At 44.8% G+C, this 21,238-nt stretch overlaps 2 protein-coding genes across 3 annotated transcripts; both read left to right on the top strand.

Annotated features, from left to right (window-relative positions):
• Nucleotides 1-1,072: 1,072 nt before the first annotated feature.
• On the top strand, nt 1,073-5,027 carry pglyrp2 (peptidoglycan recognition protein 2). Its single transcript, XM_036527967.1, has 5 exons — nt 1,073-1,350; nt 1,630-2,478; nt 2,840-3,047; nt 4,525-4,819; nt 4,963-5,027. Exons 1-5 carry the CDS (start codon nt 1,278-1,280, stop codon nt 4,981-4,983), a joined length of 1,446 nt encoding a protein of 481 aa, XP_036383860.1. The 5' UTR covers nt 1,073-1,277; the 3' UTR covers nt 4,984-5,027.
• A 1,307-nt stretch (nt 5,028-6,334) lies between these two features.
• rasal3 (RAS protein activator like 3) lies at nt 6,335-19,988 on the top strand. Of its 2 annotated transcripts, XM_036542929.1 has the most exons (18): nt 6,335-7,736; nt 9,327-9,466; nt 11,070-11,154; nt 13,806-13,870; nt 14,088-14,173; nt 14,271-14,397; nt 14,641-14,739; nt 15,048-15,728; nt 15,887-16,031; nt 16,206-16,350; nt 16,628-16,864; nt 17,316-17,517; nt 17,619-17,710; nt 18,151-18,448; nt 18,660-18,770; nt 18,913-19,103; nt 19,282-19,366; nt 19,543-19,988. In XM_036542929.1, the coding sequence occupies exons 1-18, from the start codon at nt 7,157-7,159 to the stop codon at nt 19,660-19,662; spliced, it is 3,489 nt and encodes a 1,162-aa protein (XP_036398822.1). In that variant the 5' UTR covers nt 6,335-7,156; the 3' UTR covers nt 19,663-19,988. The 2 variants fall into 2 exon arrangements, with proteins under 2 accessions (XP_036398822.1, XP_036398831.1); XM_036542938.1 differs by lacking the exons at nt 6,335-7,736; nt 9,327-9,466; nt 11,070-11,154 and adding an exon at nt 11,930-12,307.
• The last annotated feature ends 1,250 nt before the right edge of the window (nt 19,989-21,238 follow it).

Raw genomic sequence — 21,238 nt, 5'->3', positions numbered from 1 at the left:
CTGAACAAATGACTTCACCCCCAAAAACAGCTCAAAACAAATGACTCCATCCTTTGGCAGAAAGCATCATTGTATGTCACATAATAACAGACCATTTTACAGTTTCAACACTGTCTAATGTGTAGCTTACAAAGTGAATACTCATTTACTGACCATGTAGCTTTGTAAAAACTGGATGATAAAGGAATGCATTGTCTGGTGTGACCTGTATCTACTGTACTAATTTGTTGGTTTTGGAAATAGTTTAAACAGCAATATCACTTAAAGGGTTCTTTTAAATGAGTCAGCATAGCCATTGCCTTTCAGGAGCTGAGGTTGACACTCCTGATGTAAGGCTGTGTTGGTGGGTTTGTGTGGTAATGTTTTCCTCATTTCCAGTAAAGGAATGGCTCTGGTGCTGTACTGTGAACGGGTGCACCTGTTTGACATGTTTGCATCACAAGAGCCGTGCCACTCATTAACTTACCCTCGGTCTTTTTCTGAGTGCGTGCGTTCTACGTCAGCACAATGAGAATGAATGGAATACAGACAGTATTGCAATGCTGCAGTAGGACAACACTTTAAGCAGTTATGATTACTCTTACAGCTTACAAACAGTGAAGATACTGTATGCTGCGTAGTGTTTACATGAGTTTATGTAACACATTAAGAATATTTCTCATACAAGACACAGCGAGCATGAACTGCCTCTTAGTTGTGAGTGGTGATCAATTAGGGAGACCGTATGTCCTCTTTTTCCCATGTTTTTTAGGTCCCACAAAGAGGACATGTCTGGGAAAAAGAGGACGTACGGTCACCCTAGATCGATATGAATGAGCTGTTCCCAGAGACGAAAACCACAAATGAGTCAAACTATTATTTAAAGCAGGAAAGCAAATAAATTCAGGGATTTTGTGAATTTCTTGTCACTTGTTCCAGAAGCAAGCAAGCCATTTATAATTCACTTAACTTTACAGATTGACAGGCAAAGCCTTTACGTTACAACACACACACGTTTCTTGTTGACATAGTTTGTGTAATAAGGTCAACATAAGGGAGTTCAACATGGGGTTACAGAAAGGACATTGTGCAATTTAGATAAACACACATGCAAACACACAGAGATATGTACTATCTGTGTATTTTTCACTGTAAATTCAAAGAGACAGGACACTAAATTGCTAAATTTAATCACCATAAGAAATACAGTCCGGCCTTTTTGATCACTGTAACATTTATAAACTGTTTCATGTATTTTCTTTGATCTGGAGTAACACCAAGAATTCACACAGAAGCAAATGGTCGGAATGGAATTGACGGCAGAATTGTTCATGACCCTGTCTATGGTGTGTTTCTGTGTTGGCAGCAAAGGTAAACTAACCATGTCTTTTTAATATGTTTATCTTAAATGTTTATCAATATTTAAGGTATCGATCAAATAGAAATAGTTTTTGGTTTTGTAAAATAAAAATGACATTACAACATTAAAACTGTGCAATGATGAAGTGCAGTTCCAGTATTAATATCATAGGAAGTTATGTTACTCACACAAACCCACCCACCCACACACATACACACACACATGCACACAGAAATACCCAGTATATGCAAGTAAAATACCGTAAATCACTGGTGAAACTTTGATCCTAGTTTCAGTGCTGTCCTCCTGGCACATGGATATTTTCATTGGAGCTGTGCAGCAGACTGAAGATTCGAACCCAGGACTGGAGCCACTGGCTGTGGTGAGGAGTCTGCGCAGGACAGCGCGCTATGAAGACGCTTTCGTCCGGCACTTCCTGGGGGAAATAAGTAGCACTGACGAAGAGGCGCCTGTGCTAGATTATGAGCTCTCTGAATTTTTTGCCAGAGCAATTCACCACAGGGTAACAGACAGTGGCAAGGAGGAGGGGGTGTTTCTCACCCCTGATGGCACAACAGTCGCCATAGCCCCACTTCTGCTGGGTATTGAAGCTGGACTGTTAGTGGCAAGCGGGTCAAGTGTCCCCCTTTTTGGCTTGTACCCTCTCACCTTGGCTAAAAACCTAGGTCTGTCTTTTTTGCATTTTTACAGCTCTTTAACCTCTGAAAATCTAGGCCCAGATGGCTGCTGGGATAACGTGACCTCACCAAGAGTATTCACCCTGTCTGGGCCACCTTCTCTGGTCACCGATGCATGGATCAATGGGGGCATGGATGGGGTGATTCTGGGGAGCCATCTTTCTGGTCTTGCTCAACATCCCCTTAGGCTAAGCAGTGCGCTAAAAAAGTACTACCGCCACCATCTAGAGGAGCTGGGGCTGGACGCTGCTCCCCGGTTCATTAGCGTTCTGCGCAGGGAGAACTTCAGGGAGCTGGTCAATGCCTCACTCCTGCAGACTCAGGTCCTGGGTTCTCTGAATGTCTACTGGAGACTGCGGGCAGAAACAGAGGTTGTGCAGGAGACGGCACTGGAGAAGATGGTGCGTGAGGGGGTGCAGGAGTTTATCCACAGGTACATAGGTGAGTAAACACGCATCAGGGAAGCAGGCAAAGAGAATTTATTGTAACACATATTGACATGTGACACTTCTCAAACAGTAACATTAATTAACCACAAGGTGAACAACTGTCTAGGCTGCCACATACAAACTATAAAACTACGAGGGAAATCCTGGTTCAAGTCACATTCAGGCACACAAATGGGGAGATGCTGTGGTATGTGATTCTGGGTCAAGTTCTAATTCAATCAATCCATCATTGGGAAGGGTCTACAGTAGTGTTCAGTGGAACTGGACTGAATAGTAAACAATGAAAGTATTGTGATCAAAATTAGAATGGCATACACATGATCCTCCCTTCCTCACTTTTGTCCCCTTGTTAGAGTGTCCAGCGATCATCCCACGGTGTCAGTGGAGGGCGAAGCCTTATCGGGGCACGCCCACCCGGCTGGACCTCCCCCTCACTTCCATGTTCATCCATCACACCTACCATCCTAAGCCCTGCCACACCTTCCAGCAGTGCGCTGCATGCATGAGGGCCATGCAGAGCTTCCACCAGGACGTCCGCGGCTGGGACGACATCGGATACAGGTGTCCCGGAAACACAGCAGCACTGCACATGGCGTAGCTGGTAACATGGAGTTCAATAGGCTGGTCAACCAATCAGAATGACTATGGCTTGGGTGATACTGCCACAATTGTTGGACTCCTTTGTCATTACATTACATTATTGTCATTTAGCAGATGCGCTCATCCAGAGCGACTGATGTACAGTATTTACATTTACATTTATTTATTTAGCAGACGCTTTTATCTAAAGCGACTTACAAAAGTGCATACAGTAAGTATAGTGACAGTACAGGGACAGGATGTGTACAGTTCCACAATGAGACAGTTCTCAGCTGAGAGCAAGGTCTGTTTGAGGACACAGTACTATCAGATTTGTACAACTAAAGCGTATAGGGCAACTAATACGATAGTCCTTCAAACAGCAAACTTCAACAACCTCAAACGGCACAATGAGTGTCAGGGTAAAGGCGGCAACAAGAAACTATTTAAAAAGCACAGCAATTTACGACAGCACTGATTTGGGGGGGGGGCAGCAATTGTGTGCTGTGTCAGTCCAGGTAGAGTCTGAAGAGGTGCGTCTTCAGGCCCCGTCTGAAGGAATGGGGTGAGGGAGCTGTCCGTAGCAGGACAGGGAGTTCGTTCCACCACTGGGGAGTGATGTAGGCGAAACGCTGATGTCTGGCCGAACAAGCGCCTCCTGCCTTGACCATGCAAGGAGCGAGGCATCCAGTTGCTGCTGAGCGCATGAGCGCAGGGGTCGGGCTGGTGTGTAGGGCTGGATGAGTTCTTGGAGGTAGGTAAGGGCTGTCCTGTTGATTGCAGAGAAGGCGAGGGTCAGGGTCTTGAATCTGATCCTGGCAGCGACAGGAAGCCAGTGGAGGGATTTAAGCAGGGGAGTAACATGGGAGAATTTGGGGAGGTTGAAGATTAGTCGGGCAGCTGCATTCTGGATGAGCTGCAGAGGCTGGGTGGTGCAGGCTGGGAGGCCTGCAAGGAGAGCGTTGCAGTAGTCCAGTCGAGGGAGAACTGTGGCCTGGATAAGGAGCTGCGTCGCGTATGTTGTCAGGAATGGACAAATCCTCCTGATGTTGTGGAGGAGGCATTGGCAGGCCCGTGACGTGCGAGCAATGTACTCCTTGAAGTCCAGGTTGTTGTCTAGGATGACGCCCAAGCTATTTGCTGACTGAGAGTCACAATTACAATTTTATACATTTATTCAGCTGGATATTTACTGCGACAGTTGTCGGGTAAGTGCCTTTCCCAAGGTCACAACAACAGCGCCCTCGCAAGAAATCGAACCAGCAACCTTTTAGTTATGGTCCCTGCTCCTTACCACAACACCACACTGCTGTGCCTTGTCAGTTGAATAATATTAAGGTAGGCGGAATTTATTTGCAGAGCAATGGATCCCAAAGACATATGATTAAGCACGAATTCCCCAAAGTGTGGGTAGAAATGTGTACTATCCTTAACCTTCCTTTCCGGGTCTTTCTCCCAGTTTTGTGGCGGGCTCTGATGGGTACCTCTACGAGGGGCGCGGCTGGCAGTGGCGAGGGGCACACACCAGGGGCCACAACTCTAGGGGCTACGGGGTCGCCTTCGTGGGCAACTACACAGCCACGCTGCCTGCTCAGCGCTCCCTGGAGCTGGTGTGGGGTCGCCTGGCCTCATGCGGCGTGAGTGGAGGGCGACTGGTGGGCAATTTCACCATGTATGGGCACAGGCAGCTGGTGAACACGACGTGCCCCGGCGATGCCCTCTATGCAGAGATCAAAGGATGGCAACATTTCAGGGTAAGAGGGGATTGGACACATTACTTCCCCATGGGTTATTTCTGCAGGACCTCTTGTTAAATTTCAACTAATTTTGCATTAACTTTGAGCTGGATTTGTGACCATTGGATGATCTAAACAAACATTCTTTCGATCTCTGACAGGAAATTCCTTCAAAACAGTAACAGGGAAAAAAGCCAATCCGACCAGGAGTGGATATTATCACAGAATAAATGTTTAGCTTTTGAAGAAAATGTTTCTGGTGTTGTTTTTTATTGATCCCTGTAAATTATTGTGTGGACATGTATTCTTGAAACACAATATGCAGTAACACAACTTGAGAAAGCAGTGAATGTAAATTTTATGCTAACTGAGATGTAATTAAGAAAAAGAGTAGTTATTTAGCAGTATGTGATCAAAACAAGAATGTTCTTAAGAGGAACAATAATGTTGGAAATAGAGGCAATAGTTATAACACAATACAGGTGTAGCCTATTATCTACCTATAGTGGTGGTTATATGATTTGTAAAGCAGGCATTTGTTTAACACAGTTTAAAAAGTCAAAATGAAATTCAAATCGTTTAAGAGGAGTTTTTGCTAGCAATCAGAGCCAAAACCTTGGAGACAGTTGAGGGAGATTTTAAAAGTGGCTCACAAGGCTTGTGAACACAGGAAGTGGTTTTTTTATAGAGGGCCTTGGAGTCAGACAGACCTGGCTGGCAGGAAGTGCAGCTGCTTGACAGGAAACTAAACTTAACAGCCACAGAATTTAAAAAAAAAAGTAACTGGGGCAAACTGCCTTGTTTACAAAACCTCCACGTAGCAAAAGTTCTGGACACATAAAGACCTTAAACGAGAGGCTGTCATATATTTCACCAATTATGATTCCAGTGGGCATCTTTTTCAATGGCAATATTAACATACATAGTGGTGGTGGTAAGGGAGGCTCCTGTGGCGCTGATTTGGTTAATATTTTTTAATGGGCCATGAGGTTGGAAGGGATAGTAAGAACAATGTTTGTCTGTCTCAGCCAACCCCCAGTCATATAAGCTAGGGTAGCGAGGATTAAGAGATACACATTAGGAGAAATCAACTCGACGCCCAAAAAACTGAAAGGAAGCTGTTCAGACCGGTAAAGAGTAAAAAATGCAGAAATGTGATCTGTTACGAAACGAAGTGTGAAAACACACAGGAAAGAAAAGCTTCATGGCAAAAGATACAAACCAGATATATCTCATCACTCTATACAGAAAACAGCATTTGAGGGTTTGTTCATTTAAACTGCAAGAGGAGAGGAGGGAGGAGCCGGTGTGACCAACCGAGTAACAATTTTGGTTGACACCTCGAATTAGGATGATATCCACACTTCATAAAGCTCTGTATTTACTTCAACAACGTATTCATAAAGTCAGCAACAAGCAAACGTTGTGGTTTTCAGGGCGTTTCACCCTCTTTCCTCCTCCTCTCAGTAGCTCTCTTACACAGTAATGCTTTAAATTGATTGGCTGATGTCTGGTCTCTATGCTCAAGACAGACTTCCTGCACAGTCGATGAAGACAGGTAGATAAACCAAAAAATAACGTTTACTACGCATATACATGTGCATGCATTTTTATACATATGGAATACATATCATTCATCAGAAACATAACAATGGAATATTGAAGCAAATGAAGACGAGGACAGATTTCAGACAGCTCTCTTGAAGGACCACGCACGTGAGAATTGAAGAAAAGAGGAGTGAGTGAAAGGGGGATGAGTTCGTTGGAGGTTTAACGGCAGGGGAAATCACGATTGTGTAAAGAAGACTTAGGCAAGACAATTCATGACACAGAAAGAAATCTAAAAAGATACTGTGAAAAGCTGAAAGGAAGTATCATGTATGAAAGTATGCTTAAGTATGTTTAAATGGAGAGTCTCGACTACCAGAGTCAGCAGCCATCAGCGGAGAGGAGGTGAACAGGTGTACACCACCAGCGCATGACCTATGTAGACAGAGGAGAAGCACCGAGGAAGATAGCTAGACTTGTCTTTAGTGCAGACGATTTCTGGGACAGAAGGTGAGAAACGACCATCCAGAGTCACTATAAGAAGAGGGCATGAGAGGGAAGAAGGAAGGAGGAAAAAGGAGTAAAGCCTTAAAGTAAAGTAGGGGAAAGCCTACAACCATTCTCTCAATCACCACTGACAGCAGAGCTCATGTCTTTTTAGATTTAAGTGAGTGCATCCACAGTATACAGGATTATAAACGGGAGAGGGACAGACTGAAGCCTTTGACATAACGCTTCAATTTCGAGTGATTGTTTTAAAAGACAGCAACAAACAGAAAACGCAGGAGAAACATACCTCAAGTGAAAATGGGTACTAACAAGGAAGGAGATTTTGAGCAGGCATCTCAAAAGACTCAAGAGGAGGTGGGGAGCTTTGAGAAGGACCTCCCAGCTGACCATCAACAAGATCTACCAGAGGACTCTGACCTCCTCAACACATACAAATGGCACACGGGGGCGAAGCAACACTCTGACGGAGTAAAAGGCGAGGGTGGGGCAGTCACGGCCTCTGAAAGGGCAGAGAAAAGCACCCCCACTAAATGGAGCAAAATGCAGAGCTGGCGCAAAGCCCTGAGCGAGGATGCAGGGGAGAAGAGCAGCACCCGGGCAGAAGGCTCCAAGCAAGAGAAACCTGCAAGCGGTCGCAAAAACCCCTTCCGCAGGGCCCTCTCGGAGCCTCCTGGGTCTCTGCTCTCCACATCTCTGGCACCCACCTCCTCCACACCGTCACCTAGCGTGTCCCCCACCGATCCCCTAGGTTCGGCCTCCCAGGAGAACCAGCAGAGAGGGGGTGGCGCCCTCTTCAGGAAGTACCTGCGCACTGTCTCTCAGAAGTTCAAGAAGCCACGATTGCAGAGTCGAAACAGCACCCCCATATGCCAAGATGGTGAGAGATTGTTTTTTGATGTGTATGCCTGTTTTTCTGCCATTGCCCAGTAGCTCAGGCTGCCTCTTTGCTTTGTGTGTCTTTCATTCCCCATTTTTATTTGAATAAAACTGTTTTGCTGTTGTAAAAAGTAAGTAACATCGTAGGAAATGCTTAAATGGGAAAAATAGTCAAATGTTAAGTTTTTTCTTTGAAACCCTGACATTCTATCATAAATGGGAACAATAGATTTTGTGAATTCAGATGTGTTGCAATGCTGTGGAGCCATTTTCCATTTTCTTCACGTTATTTATTGGTTGAATAAATACAAAATGCAATTTTGCTGAGAAAAGAAATGAAGGAGATGTAGAAAGAAGGAGTACGGAAATCGCAGAGAGGGGTGGCAATGAAAAGCGCAGAGGAGAGGGACAGCAGAAAAAGAGCAGCAGAGACGGAGAAAATGGAGACAGGATGCAACAGAATGTTACGCAGTACAGATAAAGTAAGACAACAACTACCATAAGAGTCAAAGTGAGGGAGAGAGAGGAAGAGAGGCAATGGACGTACAGATAACATCGCAAAGCTTCTCTGAAACCTCAGAAATGGGTGTGACCGTGTGCGGCAGAAAAAAGCCAAACAAGCCACCCCCAACAGCCATGAGCCAGCACCTACTCAGTTGCCAGCTGTTTGTGCATATGCATGTCAGTGTCTCTGTCTGCATGTCTGAAAGCATGTTTGCATACGGTTAGAAGTCTTGAATATTTCCCTCTCCTTGTTGGAACTGCATGTGTATGCCTCTATGAAGCATTACTGACTTGCAGCTGAAATGCAGTATTAAAATGTGCATATATTTATATTTATATTTATATATATATTTACTTATATATTTAGAGTGAAAAACACTGTAAGCTATTTGGAGGTACCCCAATCAAGCAGGTTTCTATTCCACCACAACACTTAAGCACTTGATTCACCTCATTACTGCCTCAGTTGAATCCTGGAACCTTTTAGATGACTTTTCGAGATTGTTACTCATGTAAAGAGCTGGAAAGCCCTCTGGAGGGTATGTCAGCCCTTTCAGGACTAGTGATCTACTCTGCATCTTACCACCGTACACTCCAACAGAGCGGTAAACAACAGTCAGATGTTGAAGTGTGACACCATGTTGTTTCATAATATCCTGTATTCTGCTGCTGCAAAAATTGTGCAAAACCTAGCTACTTAAGAGCGCAATACCTAGTTACTTAAGACAACATTATTTAATCTGTTTTGCACTGAACTGTTTTGCACTGAACAAACAGGAATGGTGAATTAGACTACAGGGGGTGGCAGTGCAGCGTAGTGGCAAGGCACAGGACTTGTAACCGAAAGGTTGCCGGTTCAATACCCTGCTGGGGCACTGCTTTTGTACCCTCAGACAAGGTACTTAACCTAGAATTGTCTCAGTAAATATTCAGCTCTCTAAATGGGTAACATGTTAAAAAAAAAAAAGTGACCTATGTAAGTCGCTCTGGATAAGAGCATCTGATAAATGCCATTAATAGTGTAACAGTGGTGCTGAGCGTTACAGAATTCCAATAATCACAACCTCCCTGTGCAATGTGTTGACAGAGGTGGGAGGCAATGAGCCCGCAGGTGCAGCCCTGGAGCCAGAAAGGTATTCCTGGGTCCCGCCTCAGGATGTCCCAGTGTGGGACATCAGTAGCTGTGTCTTGCAAGATGGACAGATCCTCATCTCGAGAGAGGATGAGGTAGGACATCGTGATGGGGTGGGACAATTATATCAACTGATGGAATGGTCTGCATTGACACACAGATGGGTGCTCAGATACAGAAATTACATTTCACAAATGACTGCATTTTCACGGTGATGACACACTAAGCTAACTAGCCCTGAAGTCCAATTTCAAGAGGCCTCCATTTGGAAAGGGTCAGTTTGGCCTTCCCCACTCTGCATTTGAATTTTCCAATGATATAACCAGTAGTGTTTCGTTGGTGATCGTCCTGCCAGTCACACGCATCTGGGAAAGGCCAGGGAAAGGCAGAGAGGGAAAGAAATTTAGCTATTGTGATTGAACCATGACTCAGCAGGTCATCCTATCACTGGAAAGCAACATCCCGAGGCTGAGCCATTTACCCCGTTCACATTCGCAAATTGAACATTGAATGGTACATTAAAGAGGCGGGAGGCAGGCGAAAGCTGTGCATGTAAAAGCAAAAGCAAGTATCTTGCCAGGTTCTTGCAGGAATACTGAAATAGGTCATCTCTTCTGCCTCCTACTGTCCTCTTGAAAGGCATGACAGGGCCTGCAAATGATTACTTCATTCACTGGCTGCAGGAATTTGATTACTTCCTTATTGTGAAACAATGGACTAAATAATGTCAAGCATGAAGTGCTGTTACTACATTCTCCCATAAATCCACAGCTGAGCTATTCTTTTATTGGAAGTTATATCTAGCTAGTACCCTGGAGCAACTTGTCAAGGCAGGAGCTAAAGAATAAATAAATCAGAATGTATGCACACCTTTGTTTAGCTTGCAATATTTACATTTATTTTCATGATAGAGTTAATTTTAAGGTTTCATTCATGCTTCCAAACATAGCTAGCACGGCTAATAAGCTATGAAATGAAACACTGCAAAATCCATTTATGAGGCAGAAAAAAGTTGCTAGCTAAGTAATATTACAAAAGAACAAAAAACAAAACAAAACAAATACCGATGGAAAAACTTCAGTTATTGTCAATGTTAGCACTATCATGAGCTGGGTTGCTACATTTCAATACATGCACTTAATGTCCTTAATGTCCACTCACGAGAGGCAACATCGTTCTGTTATGGATAAGAATGGTGTGAAAAGGAGAGGCTAACTGGAATCTCAGCTAGAATATTGTGTCTTTGTCCCAGTCTTCTCTTACCAGTTCAAGTGAGAAAGAGGCTATTATAACATAGCAGGCCAAACAGGAAAAGGATGACCTTTTCCAGGCTGTGTATCTGGAAAGGCTATCACTAGCCAAAATATAGGCATTGTGATTGGATCATGACTCAGAAATTGAGTATTGTCCTATCATGGGCACACAATGTCCCAGGGCTGAACCACAAAGGCGCAGGAGGCCAAAACTAAATTAGGGTGACCCTTTCCAGACTGAGAAGTAAGTATTCTACACTATGTATCTACCTTTTGGGCACACTAACACTGAGTCAACTCAAAAGGCAGAACTTCCACAGTATTAAAATTATTCAATTAAATGAATTGCCCATTCATCATGTGCACCTTTGATATTTATTGAATGTTTTATACATGAAGTCTATGGAGGTTACATGTGGAAGCGACCCCCCTTCTTTTCTCTTAGCCCATGATGCGGCCCCGGAATCGTGCCAGCAGCTCCATGTCCAACCTCAGCCTGCAGAACCTCGCAGGCAGCCACAGCAACCTGGGTTAGTACTTATGCTGTCCTCCCAACTGGCGGTGCATTCTGGCTATTGTGTCACTGCAATCTTACTGCTTATGAACGTGATACGTTTTCTTCCAATTAAACCATGCATATAAGGACTAAAATTTTTAAAATATCAAATCATTCTCCACGCATGATACAATGTGAATTGCCGCCACATTCATGTGTAATGTAATGCTATATTGCAGAGTATTTTGCACACACAGATATTAAATTATGCACTAAAATTTCTCATTTTTAATATTTTATTTGACTGTGTATGCACACTGTGCTATGTTTTCATAAGGAAGACTTGAATAATAATGATAATAATAATAATAGTGACATTTTCTACATCTCTTGACACTATTACGATCCATAATTTTAATTCATGGAGACACTGTGTAGTAACTGAGCTACAACATTACAGTGACAACTATTTGGGTTTGGGGAACAGCTGTTATAGAACAGCAGTGTGTTTCAAGCTTGTGTTGCAACACAAAGCCCCAACATTGCAGCGTCATTTGGAAATGCTGTGGAAACCTTACATGTTTCCTGGGTTCTCACAAGCAGACGGAACTTGATAAAAACAACATTAGCTAACAGAAGACTACACAGAAGTGTTCTCCCCCTCCAATCACGCAACTAATTTTACCATTTGATTTTGTAGTAAACACTTTCTCTCTGTTGAGGAGTCATTTCAGAAGGCTGGAGTGTGTAAATCAGTGAGAGTTCAAAGCCTTCCTGTCCTCCATTAATGAGAGAGGAACACTAACGCGCTCTCCCCAATATTTCATCTCAAGCCGCAGTCTGTCTGTGTACGGCGGCGCTCCGACACAGAGGAAATTGCTGACGCGATTACGCGCGCGAGCGGCAGTTGAATTGCTTCCTCCACATTTCGGGACAGATAGCATCACACACGGGTGTTCCAGAATGCGAGACGGGCTGCCTGACACAGTGTGCCTCTCATTCGTACGTCGGGTCTCACGCGTTTGTGCCGCGCTGGCAGACTAGGTCCACTGTGCGGGTATGGGATTAAAAAACGCATCAAGGCGTTGATCAGCGCTCTCACACAGAAAGGGAAAACACACCAGGTCTCTCAGACTGTCTGAGAATTATGGGATTCAGGCGATGGATTGTTTGTGGAGGTGCTCTAGGTAAGGAAGAGTTCATGACCCCCTTCTCAATGTACCTCATATCAGATGCTGCTGTAGTTTAAAGACTTTTAATGGACTTTTTTTAATGGATTGGTGCTCCAATTTGCTACATACATTTCTGGGGAGATATGACATTAGCTTTTTGAAATATAAATGTGGAAATAAAGGCATTGTTAATGATACAGTAAAAACATTTTTTTCAGTTGTACGTTTTCCAAAGTCTTAGCTGTCACTATTGATAAAGTTATGAAAGATGTGTCGAGTGATCATCAGTGAGCCGAGTCCAGTAGTCTAAGTAAGACCAGAGCTGGTGACAGCTAATGTCAATGCTTTGGGTTATACACTGAAACACCAAAAGAAAGGCAAAGCAAAAAATGTCAGAATTAAAGGTGATTCAGTACAGCAACAGTATATATGAGACACAAGTTACCAGTAGGTACAGTGGACAGCAGTGTGGTATAGCGGTAAAAAGAGGGCAAAATGTTGTTGGTTCAATTTTCAGGTGAGCCACTGTTTTTAAACCATTGGGCACGGTATTTAACCTGAATTGCCTCAATCAATATACCAGCTGTATAAATGGATGGCATGTAAAAACTGTAAACTCCTGTTGCTCTGAGTAAGAATGTCTGCTTAGCAAAAACCAAATGTCAAAAAATTACAAAAGCCACATCCTGTATCAGTGTACTCTGCATATTCTCTAACTGCTGGGCAAATTTTGAAATCTTCTACAAATAGTTACAGTCAGAACCATGTAAACTTTGTTCAAGTGGTGAAGGTAAAGATTTAATTTTGGGCAGAGTCTGACTACCTTGGGAATGTGATGATAGAATACCATAGGGTTTAGGGGTTTGTCTGGATTATCAACCTTATAAAATCTCACATATGTTTTTTTTGTGTGAAAAACTGAATTTATAGAGTCCTGTCTGAGTGAAAAAAAACAAGGAACGATTTTTTGCTTTAAGACAAACCACATCCACCCTACTGTGGACGCCATGATTCACACTATTTTAACTGTCAGGAATTGACACAGTTAAAATAAATAGTACACAACTATGTTTCCAATCAAACAAACTAGAACAAATGACCACTAATCTCAGGACTGTGAATGGTGCATGCAGTGTGGGATAAACCGCTTTGCTTTGATTCCAGTGCTTGTCACGGTCTACAACTAATTGCTGTAGATGCTGTCTGTCTATCTAAAGCGGAAATGCTGGCGGGAAATGACTGGGCTTCCTGTGGTCTTTTCAGATGAGCACTCTAGGAGATGCGTCCCCACATGTCCCACCTCTACCCCTCCGTGCACAGAAACCAGGCATAATCACACAGGAAGACCCATATTCACATGCATGTTCTCAAACAGATGGCAGAGAGATGTGACTAGTCTCAGAAATTAGCCAATTTAAGACCTGTGGTCATCTGATCATAAACATGCTGTTTACAATTATGTATGACTCACTGCTGTTCTGCAGTTAACATCATGTCTTTCCTTAACGTCTAGAATGCAGTCCCGATCACTCGACCAACACCGGGCTGAAAATAAAGCGGCCCGATGGAGGGGTACGGGTGAGTGTCAAACCTAACCCTGCTGTCGTCAGTAAAAGCCCAATTACAAATCAAATAAAACCATCTTAAATTCCTCATTGGCTGGTTTGCGGATCTGTGCAAATATGAGTATCATTCCCCTGTCTTCCATCGATTGAGTTGAACACCTGACTTTCATGAATCTTCCCTCTGCCTGTCTTCTCTCTCCCTCTCCCTCTCTCTCTATCTCTCTGCCCAGGCGTTGATCAAGCGGCGCTTCCAGGGCACAGCTATGAGGAACAGCAACACACAGATTAATGCAATTGGAATGAGCAGCGGGGGCAGGTAGGCTGGGTCAGCAGCTTTGGCGGTGGGTGTTCCGCCTGTAGCTGCGTTTGTATGTAATGACCCCCTACCCTCTCCCTCCTAATGTCCCCTTCAGGCATGGGTCTCGGGAGTCCCTGTTGATTCCGGTCAGTGCTGCAGAAAGTCTGGACCTGAGTTCGGACCACAGCGCCATCATTAGGCCTGTGCACAGCTCCATTCTGGGGGAGAAGTATTGCTTTGAGGTACCCCCGAGCTCTTGAGTGGCTTTGTGAACATGTGCCAGAACTATCTGTTGTGTGTGCATCCTATTCACCTGCAACACAGTACAAAACTCACTCTGTTCTGCTCCGTGCCCTAGTTTGTGCTTCAGATGTAGCTGCCAATATAATAGCCCTACACTGGAGCCTTATACAGGAGTGCTGAGTGCTTGTGATTCTATAAACCTTTGTTATGTGCCTGATCGTGTATCACATAATTTCTCCCAGGTCATTAACTCAGAGAGCAACCACTGCTTCGGGTGTAGCTCAGCTGCTGAGAGAGACCGCTGGATTGAGGAGCTGCGTCGAACTGCCCAGCCCAATAAGGTATTGACCTGATCCTCGTCCCTCCCACACACCACACTGGCACATCTACGAAACACATCTTGACTCAACTTGCACCTCAACATCCTGTCTATAGATATACTTCAGATATACTCATTTCCTCATGTTCATGTACTCATTTCTGAGTATCTTTCACTGTTTTCCTGTGTGAAATCTTTACAGTGCTGCAAAAGCTGTATCTTAACTAGCAAATGAACAAATCTTCACCTACAGTATATCTCCCAATGGCAGTTATGTCCACAATCTGAATGCATCACACTGAGATTACATGTCATTTCCTCCTGTCTCAGGATAACTGTGAACGGACAGAGCACTCCCTCAGTCTGTGGGTGAACGAGGCCAAGGACCTGCCCCCCAAGAGGCGCTACTACTGTGAGCTGCACCTGGACGGGACCTTGTTTGCACGTACCAGTAGCCGAGCCATTGGCAAGTCTCCCAACCGCTCCAGTCTGGCTGGCGATGGGGGGCAGGGGGCCTCAAGTGGGGGCCTGGGAGGGGGTGGCAGCGGAGGAGGAGGGGGCTGCCAGCTCTTCTGGGGTGAGCTTCTCGAGCTTGATAACCTGCCACCTGTCTCCCAGCTCACCCTTCACCTCTTCCGGGACGAGGATCCCAAGAAGAAGCGGCACTCCAAGGACGACTCCTTCCTGCACCCACTGGGCAGTGTGTCCATCCCTCTGGCCGACATAACGGGGCGGGCCTTTCAGGAGAAGTGGCACCCCATCGTCCCCTATAAGGTGTCTGGCCCTGGGGGCACCAGGGACCAGCTGGGACCCCAGGCTTCCATCCGTGTAAAGGCCCGCTTCCAGAATCTGCGGGTTCTGCCCATAGAGAAGTACAAGGAGTTTGCGGAGTTTGTGACACTGAACTACATGGGGATGTGCAGCAGCCTGGAGCCCCTGCTGTCCGTCAGAGAGAAGGAGGAGCTGGCGGGGGCACTGGTGCATGTGCTGCAGAGCATCGGCAAAGCCATGGTGAGCAGAGATCATCAGAGAACGAGGGGAAGGAAAGAAGGAGAGAATGAGGGGGAAAAATTGCAGGAAGAGGCTGGGGAGAGATATCTGGTAATGGAGAGGACAATGATAGCAGGAAGGGAGTTGACTTAAAGCCCTGTGTTTTTGTGTGTGTCTAGGAGTTTCTGATTGACCTGGGCAGTGCTGAGGTGCAGCGTTGTGGAGACAAGGAGGCTCTTATCTTCAGGGAGAACACTCTGGCCACTAAGGCTATTGACGAATATATGAAGCTGGTGGGGCAGAAGTACCTCATCGACACACTTGGTACGGAGGCCATGGAGAATGGGTGCGGTGGTGTGGCTCTCTCTCTGTATAAGTGTGTTTATTTTCTCTCACCATCATTCTGAAAGTCTGTCTTTTCACCTCTTTGTATATCAGACAACTTCTGTTGTCCGTCTAAATTCCACTAGTTCCTCACCTTTGCGTCTCTTTCCCCAGGGGAGTTCATCACTCGTCTGTATGCTTCTCCGGAGAGCTGTGAGGTAGACCCCCGCAAGTGCCCTGCTTCTGAGTTGGCAGGCAACCAGAAGCACCTGAAGGAGGGCTGTGAGGAGGTGGTACAAAGAATAACTGAGATGCACAGGTAAGAGTGTGAGACAGAGGGAGAACATTCATTAAGAGAGATGATTTATAGACCTACATGATTCAGCTAGCTCCATGCAATGATGAAAGTCATGCAACCAAAGACAATTTTATTTTCCAAAAGGATGAAACTGGTATATTCTGCCCTCTTTTTCCTCCTGCTATTCTGATTTTCACTCTGTTTATTCTCAACCTATCCTTTTGGGTTTTTTTCCCCTCTAATCCTCTTGGATGTGCCTTCTCCGGAACTCCCTCTTCTTCCCCTCTTCCCCTGCCAGTTCCTTCCCAGTGGAGCTGAACAAGATCTTCTCCAGCTGGATGGAGGAATGTGAGGGGCGGGATCGGGGCGAGATAGGCCAGCGCCTCATCTCTGCCTCCCTCTTCCTTCGCTTTCTGTGTCCCGCCATCCTCAGCCCTTCCCTGTTCGGTCTGACCCAGCCCTACCCCGATTCGCACACCCTCCGTACCCTCACCCTCACAGCGAAGGTCATCCAGAATCTGGCAAACTTCACCCTGTGAGTCCCACTGACACCCTCTCTCTCTTTTGCTAACTGGGGAACCTGTTGACATACCACAACACAGCTATTCCCTTCTTAAAGTTTGAATGTGTAACTCATTGTATGTTAGCAGATGTGCTGGAACAACTCGAGTGGTGTGTTGGAGATCAGGGTCTTTTAGCATAACAGGCTGTAATGAATCATTCAATTCTGTGGTGGGCAAAGGCCATATAACAACATAAGAATATAAGAAGTTTAGTGACAGACAATTTGAGCAGACATTTCGAACCAAGTAAGCTCATCATTGTGCCTGTAGCACTGAGTAAAGCCCGTCCTTGAATATTGTAAAGGCCTCTGCTTCCACGATGAATCCTGTAAAGACATTTCATGCCATGCTGGTTATGGTATGATATGAAATTCCATATAATGTTTCTCCGCTGTTCCTCTGTTCACCCCTTGCCTCCTGCAGGTTTGGAGAGAAGGAGGAGTACATGCTCTTTATGAACGACTTCCTGGAGCAGCACTGGGAGAAAATGCGTAGCTTCCTGCAGCGGGTGTCCACCCCAGACAGTGAGCTGGTCATGGCCCACTTCGAGGGCTATGTGGACCTGCCCCTACGCCTGGCTGTCCTGCACAGCCTGCTTACTGACATCATCTCCCCCATGAAGCAGGTACTCAGAGAAATGGCTGGGGACCTCTACCCAGTCCTGTGTGAAAGCTTTAGGCTACTAGGAGCATGTACTGGTAAATAATGGTTATGTTTCTCCCTTAGGAAACCATAGACCAGCTGCACCCACTTCCCTCCATCCTGAACCAGATCTCAGACTCACTGGGTCCTAATGCTCCCCGAATCACTGTCAGCAGGTATGATATAGGGCAGTGTTTCTCAGTCCTACTCCTGGAGGCCCACTGTCCTGCATATCTTCTAGCTATCCTTGCTGCTTGAATAAATCAGGTGTGCTCAGCTAATCAAAAGTGCCACTGATGAGTTCAGTCAGGTAGGTAGAGCAAGGATAGATAGAAGATCTGCAGGACAGTGGGCCTCCAGGAGTAGGATTGAGAAACGCTGATATAGGGGATCCGAAAGGAGCAATGCATATTCACTCACTCTCATTGCATGCTGTGATGTGGAAACAATGATTCACTTTAATTATGTGGGTGTCGGTGGGTCTGTTTGCACAACATTTTGCTGGTGAAGGTAAAGTTAGCCTTTGTTGATAGAAATGCTGTGACTGCATTACAATTTTCCATTCAACATGCCCAGTCATCCTGCCTCATCTTGCTACATGTATCCTGTCTCACAGCTTCTGCACAGAGCAGTCAAAGCCCACTTACGTTCCCCCGAAAGATCTCTCCAAGTACAGCCCCCTTCACAATTCGCTGGTGCAACTCCCTCTGGATTCGAAAGGTGGGGAGGGGAAGGAGAGACGTGCGAGTGGTGCCAAGGAGAGGAAAAGGGTGGTGAGGACCCAGAGTGTCCCAGACCGCATAAAGCACAACCAAAAGCGTATCCTCAAGAGGCAGGCCAGCAATGACATCTTACCTATGGAAGACCAGGAACCTGAACCCAACCCCCCGCTTGACATTTCCGGTCCCACAAAAGTAAGTCCAGACAACCACCCACAGTTTCACAGCTAACTCGTGTTGCAGAATGTCACTATAGGGTTGGACAGGTATCTTGGACTTACTTACCAATCTGGGCTGTTTCTGTATGTGGCTCAAAGTACTAGACACACCCTACTCTTATTCTTTCAGATTTTGTTGTCTCTTCCTATATCGCAACAATTCTGCTCCTTCCTTCCATTTGTCTCAGCCTTTCAGTACGAAGGCCCCACCGGCTCCAGTGCCTTGGATTAAAGTCAATATCAACAAGGAGCCTTATCAGATGAAGACTGAGCATGAAGAGTTTAACATACTAGACAAGGTGAATTCATATTTTCATTGCTCTTCTCTAAGCCTACCTCCACCCTTCTTCCTCTCTTAATTTACTGCCGTTGCTCATGAATCTGTTTCTATGGCAATGAAGCTGTGAGTGATTATTGACAAAGACTCCCTCATATGCACAGCATGAGCAGGAGCTGTCAGAGCTGCGCCTGGGCGTGGAGCAGGTGACGGAGCGTGAACTTGAGATGGCCAAGCGACTGGAGGACTTCATCGCTCAGACCCAGGACCAGAATGCAATGCTGCAGGCCGAGGTCCAAGAGTTACGCAACCAGCTTGCACTCCGGGAGGAGCAGCTTGCCAGTGCCACCTTCAGGTAAAATGGCAGATCAACCCCCCAGGACTTATTCTGATAAACTGAGCATTACAGCAAAAGACTATGACTCCAGATATGCTTTTGCCTCACCCGTATACAGCACTACTGTTCACTCACACACATGTGAAGACTGATACAGAATCCTCCCTTTGTGTCTGCCCTCCTGTGCTTCCATTAGGCTGGGAGTGATAGAGGAAGAGAGGGAGGAAGATGAGAGGAAGCTCAATGTTGCTGTGGCAGCGGTCGAGAGAATGAACTTACTGGTAAGACTGAACTCATGGGATGAAAACAAATAAAGTTATTTAAAAGCAGAACAATTCAGCTGACCTGTTCAACGATCTCAGACAGCTTAAACCCACATAATATTACGTCATGCAGAACTAATTTTAAATAATAGTACTAGTTACTAAAATACATTTCTTGCTTGTAATTTTCACAGGAGGAGCGGTTTGCAGATCTGCTGAAGGACATGCACCAGCTCAGTGGCTCCCACACTGGCGACCATATGAACACACAGCACCCTGTGCCAGACACCAGACCTGATATCAGCAGCAACTGAAGTCAGGCGCAGCTCAGGGACTGAACTGTGCCATGCTGTTGTTCTACATTGTACAGTTTCTATCTCTCATAATGGTTAGGGACAATATCTTCCCCACAGCTAATTTGCAATACGAAGCAAACCAGTGAATGGGGGCCTCATTTACTGGTCTCATTTTGGATGCTATAATGTGCCAGCTACACAGTGTGTAACAGAGCGGAAAATGGATTCTGGTCATGGGATAAACTTTGGCATGCAGGCTGTGACAGGCTGTGGGAAATGTTCAGTGGTGTTCTATATCATCATCATCATCATCATCATCATCAGTGTTATCATTATCAATATCACAAATTGACATCAGATTAAGCTTTTTTTTCCGAGACAACCTTAACAATTTATTTTGACTCTACTCTGTAGAATTCCATCTCCATATTTGTGTTTTTGTATTTCATATGGACATTTTCCACCTTTGTTTCTTTAAACTCTGCATCATCAGTATGAAAGATCATAATCGCTAATAAAACTTATCAAAACTGATTAATTCACCTCTTGTCTATCTGTATATATAGGTATAGACAAAAATAAGCAGTCTGTCTAAAAAGTCCATATATGCTGCACATACAGGAGACACTGTAGAGAGAATTTACATTCACTTTGTTTCATACTGATCATAGTAAAGTTTGTAGACTGACCTCAACATGACAGTTTTTTTTGGAAAAGAACCAAAATAAATATGAAAAAGTGATCTTCAAGATCTATTTTATAGGGGAAGTTGATGACAAGTCTATACCATTTATGATTTTTTCTTTTGCTCTGGTAAACAGCAGGACATTGTACAATCAATGAAATATTGTCCTCTGTAGCAACACTGAAGTTTTTCCTTACAAAATATGTGAGGAACTGTACGCCTCTTAAGTGACATTGTACTACAAAACTAATGAAGATGAAATCCCAATCAGAGCGTTGTGAAATCAACATGACCAATGGGAAACATGAACGCAAACCCCAAAAAGTAACCAAGTTAACAACCATACTTCTTACACGTGTAAACTGTGAAAGGAAAAGAGCAGAACCAAGCCACCTTGCTCCATGCCAAATTTAGGGTGGAAAGGCCCCAAGGGCGCTTTGTAAACATGGGCAGACAGTCACTGGTTGAACCCGGAAGTAACACCAGTACCCACCCACAAATGGACATTAGACCTAATTCTGATACTACTGTCTTATCTAAACTTTGGTAATTGTTGCTAAAAATCTATTATTATAGATATCTAATCTATTGCTGTTAAACTATTGATACAGGTACCTTTCTCAAAGATGAAATCTGTAACATTTTGCTTATTCACTCAGTTTCTAGTACAGCAATATTTAGTTTGTATGAGCAGGTGGGTAAAAGTTTTCATTGCACTCCATGTCAGAAAATTGTAAATTAACAGGAAAAAAAGGCAACAAAATAGCAAGCGAACATACGATGATGGAAAAGTTCAAAGACACTGACTTAAAACTAGAAATAGGCAGCCAACGGGCAAATAGTGCGTCTAATAGTAGTACAGCGTAAACTGCCCGTTAGAACGGGATGTGACTCCGTGGATGGTGTGTT

This window comes from Megalops cyprinoides, chromosome 1 (assembly GCF_013368585.1).
Source record: "Megalops cyprinoides isolate fMegCyp1 chromosome 1, fMegCyp1.pri, whole genome shotgun sequence".
Lineage (NCBI taxonomy): Eukaryota > Metazoa > Chordata > Actinopteri > Elopiformes > Megalopidae > Megalops > Megalops cyprinoides.
Note: the sequence above shows the minus strand (reverse complement) of the source record. Positions and strands in the feature narration are given on the sequence as shown.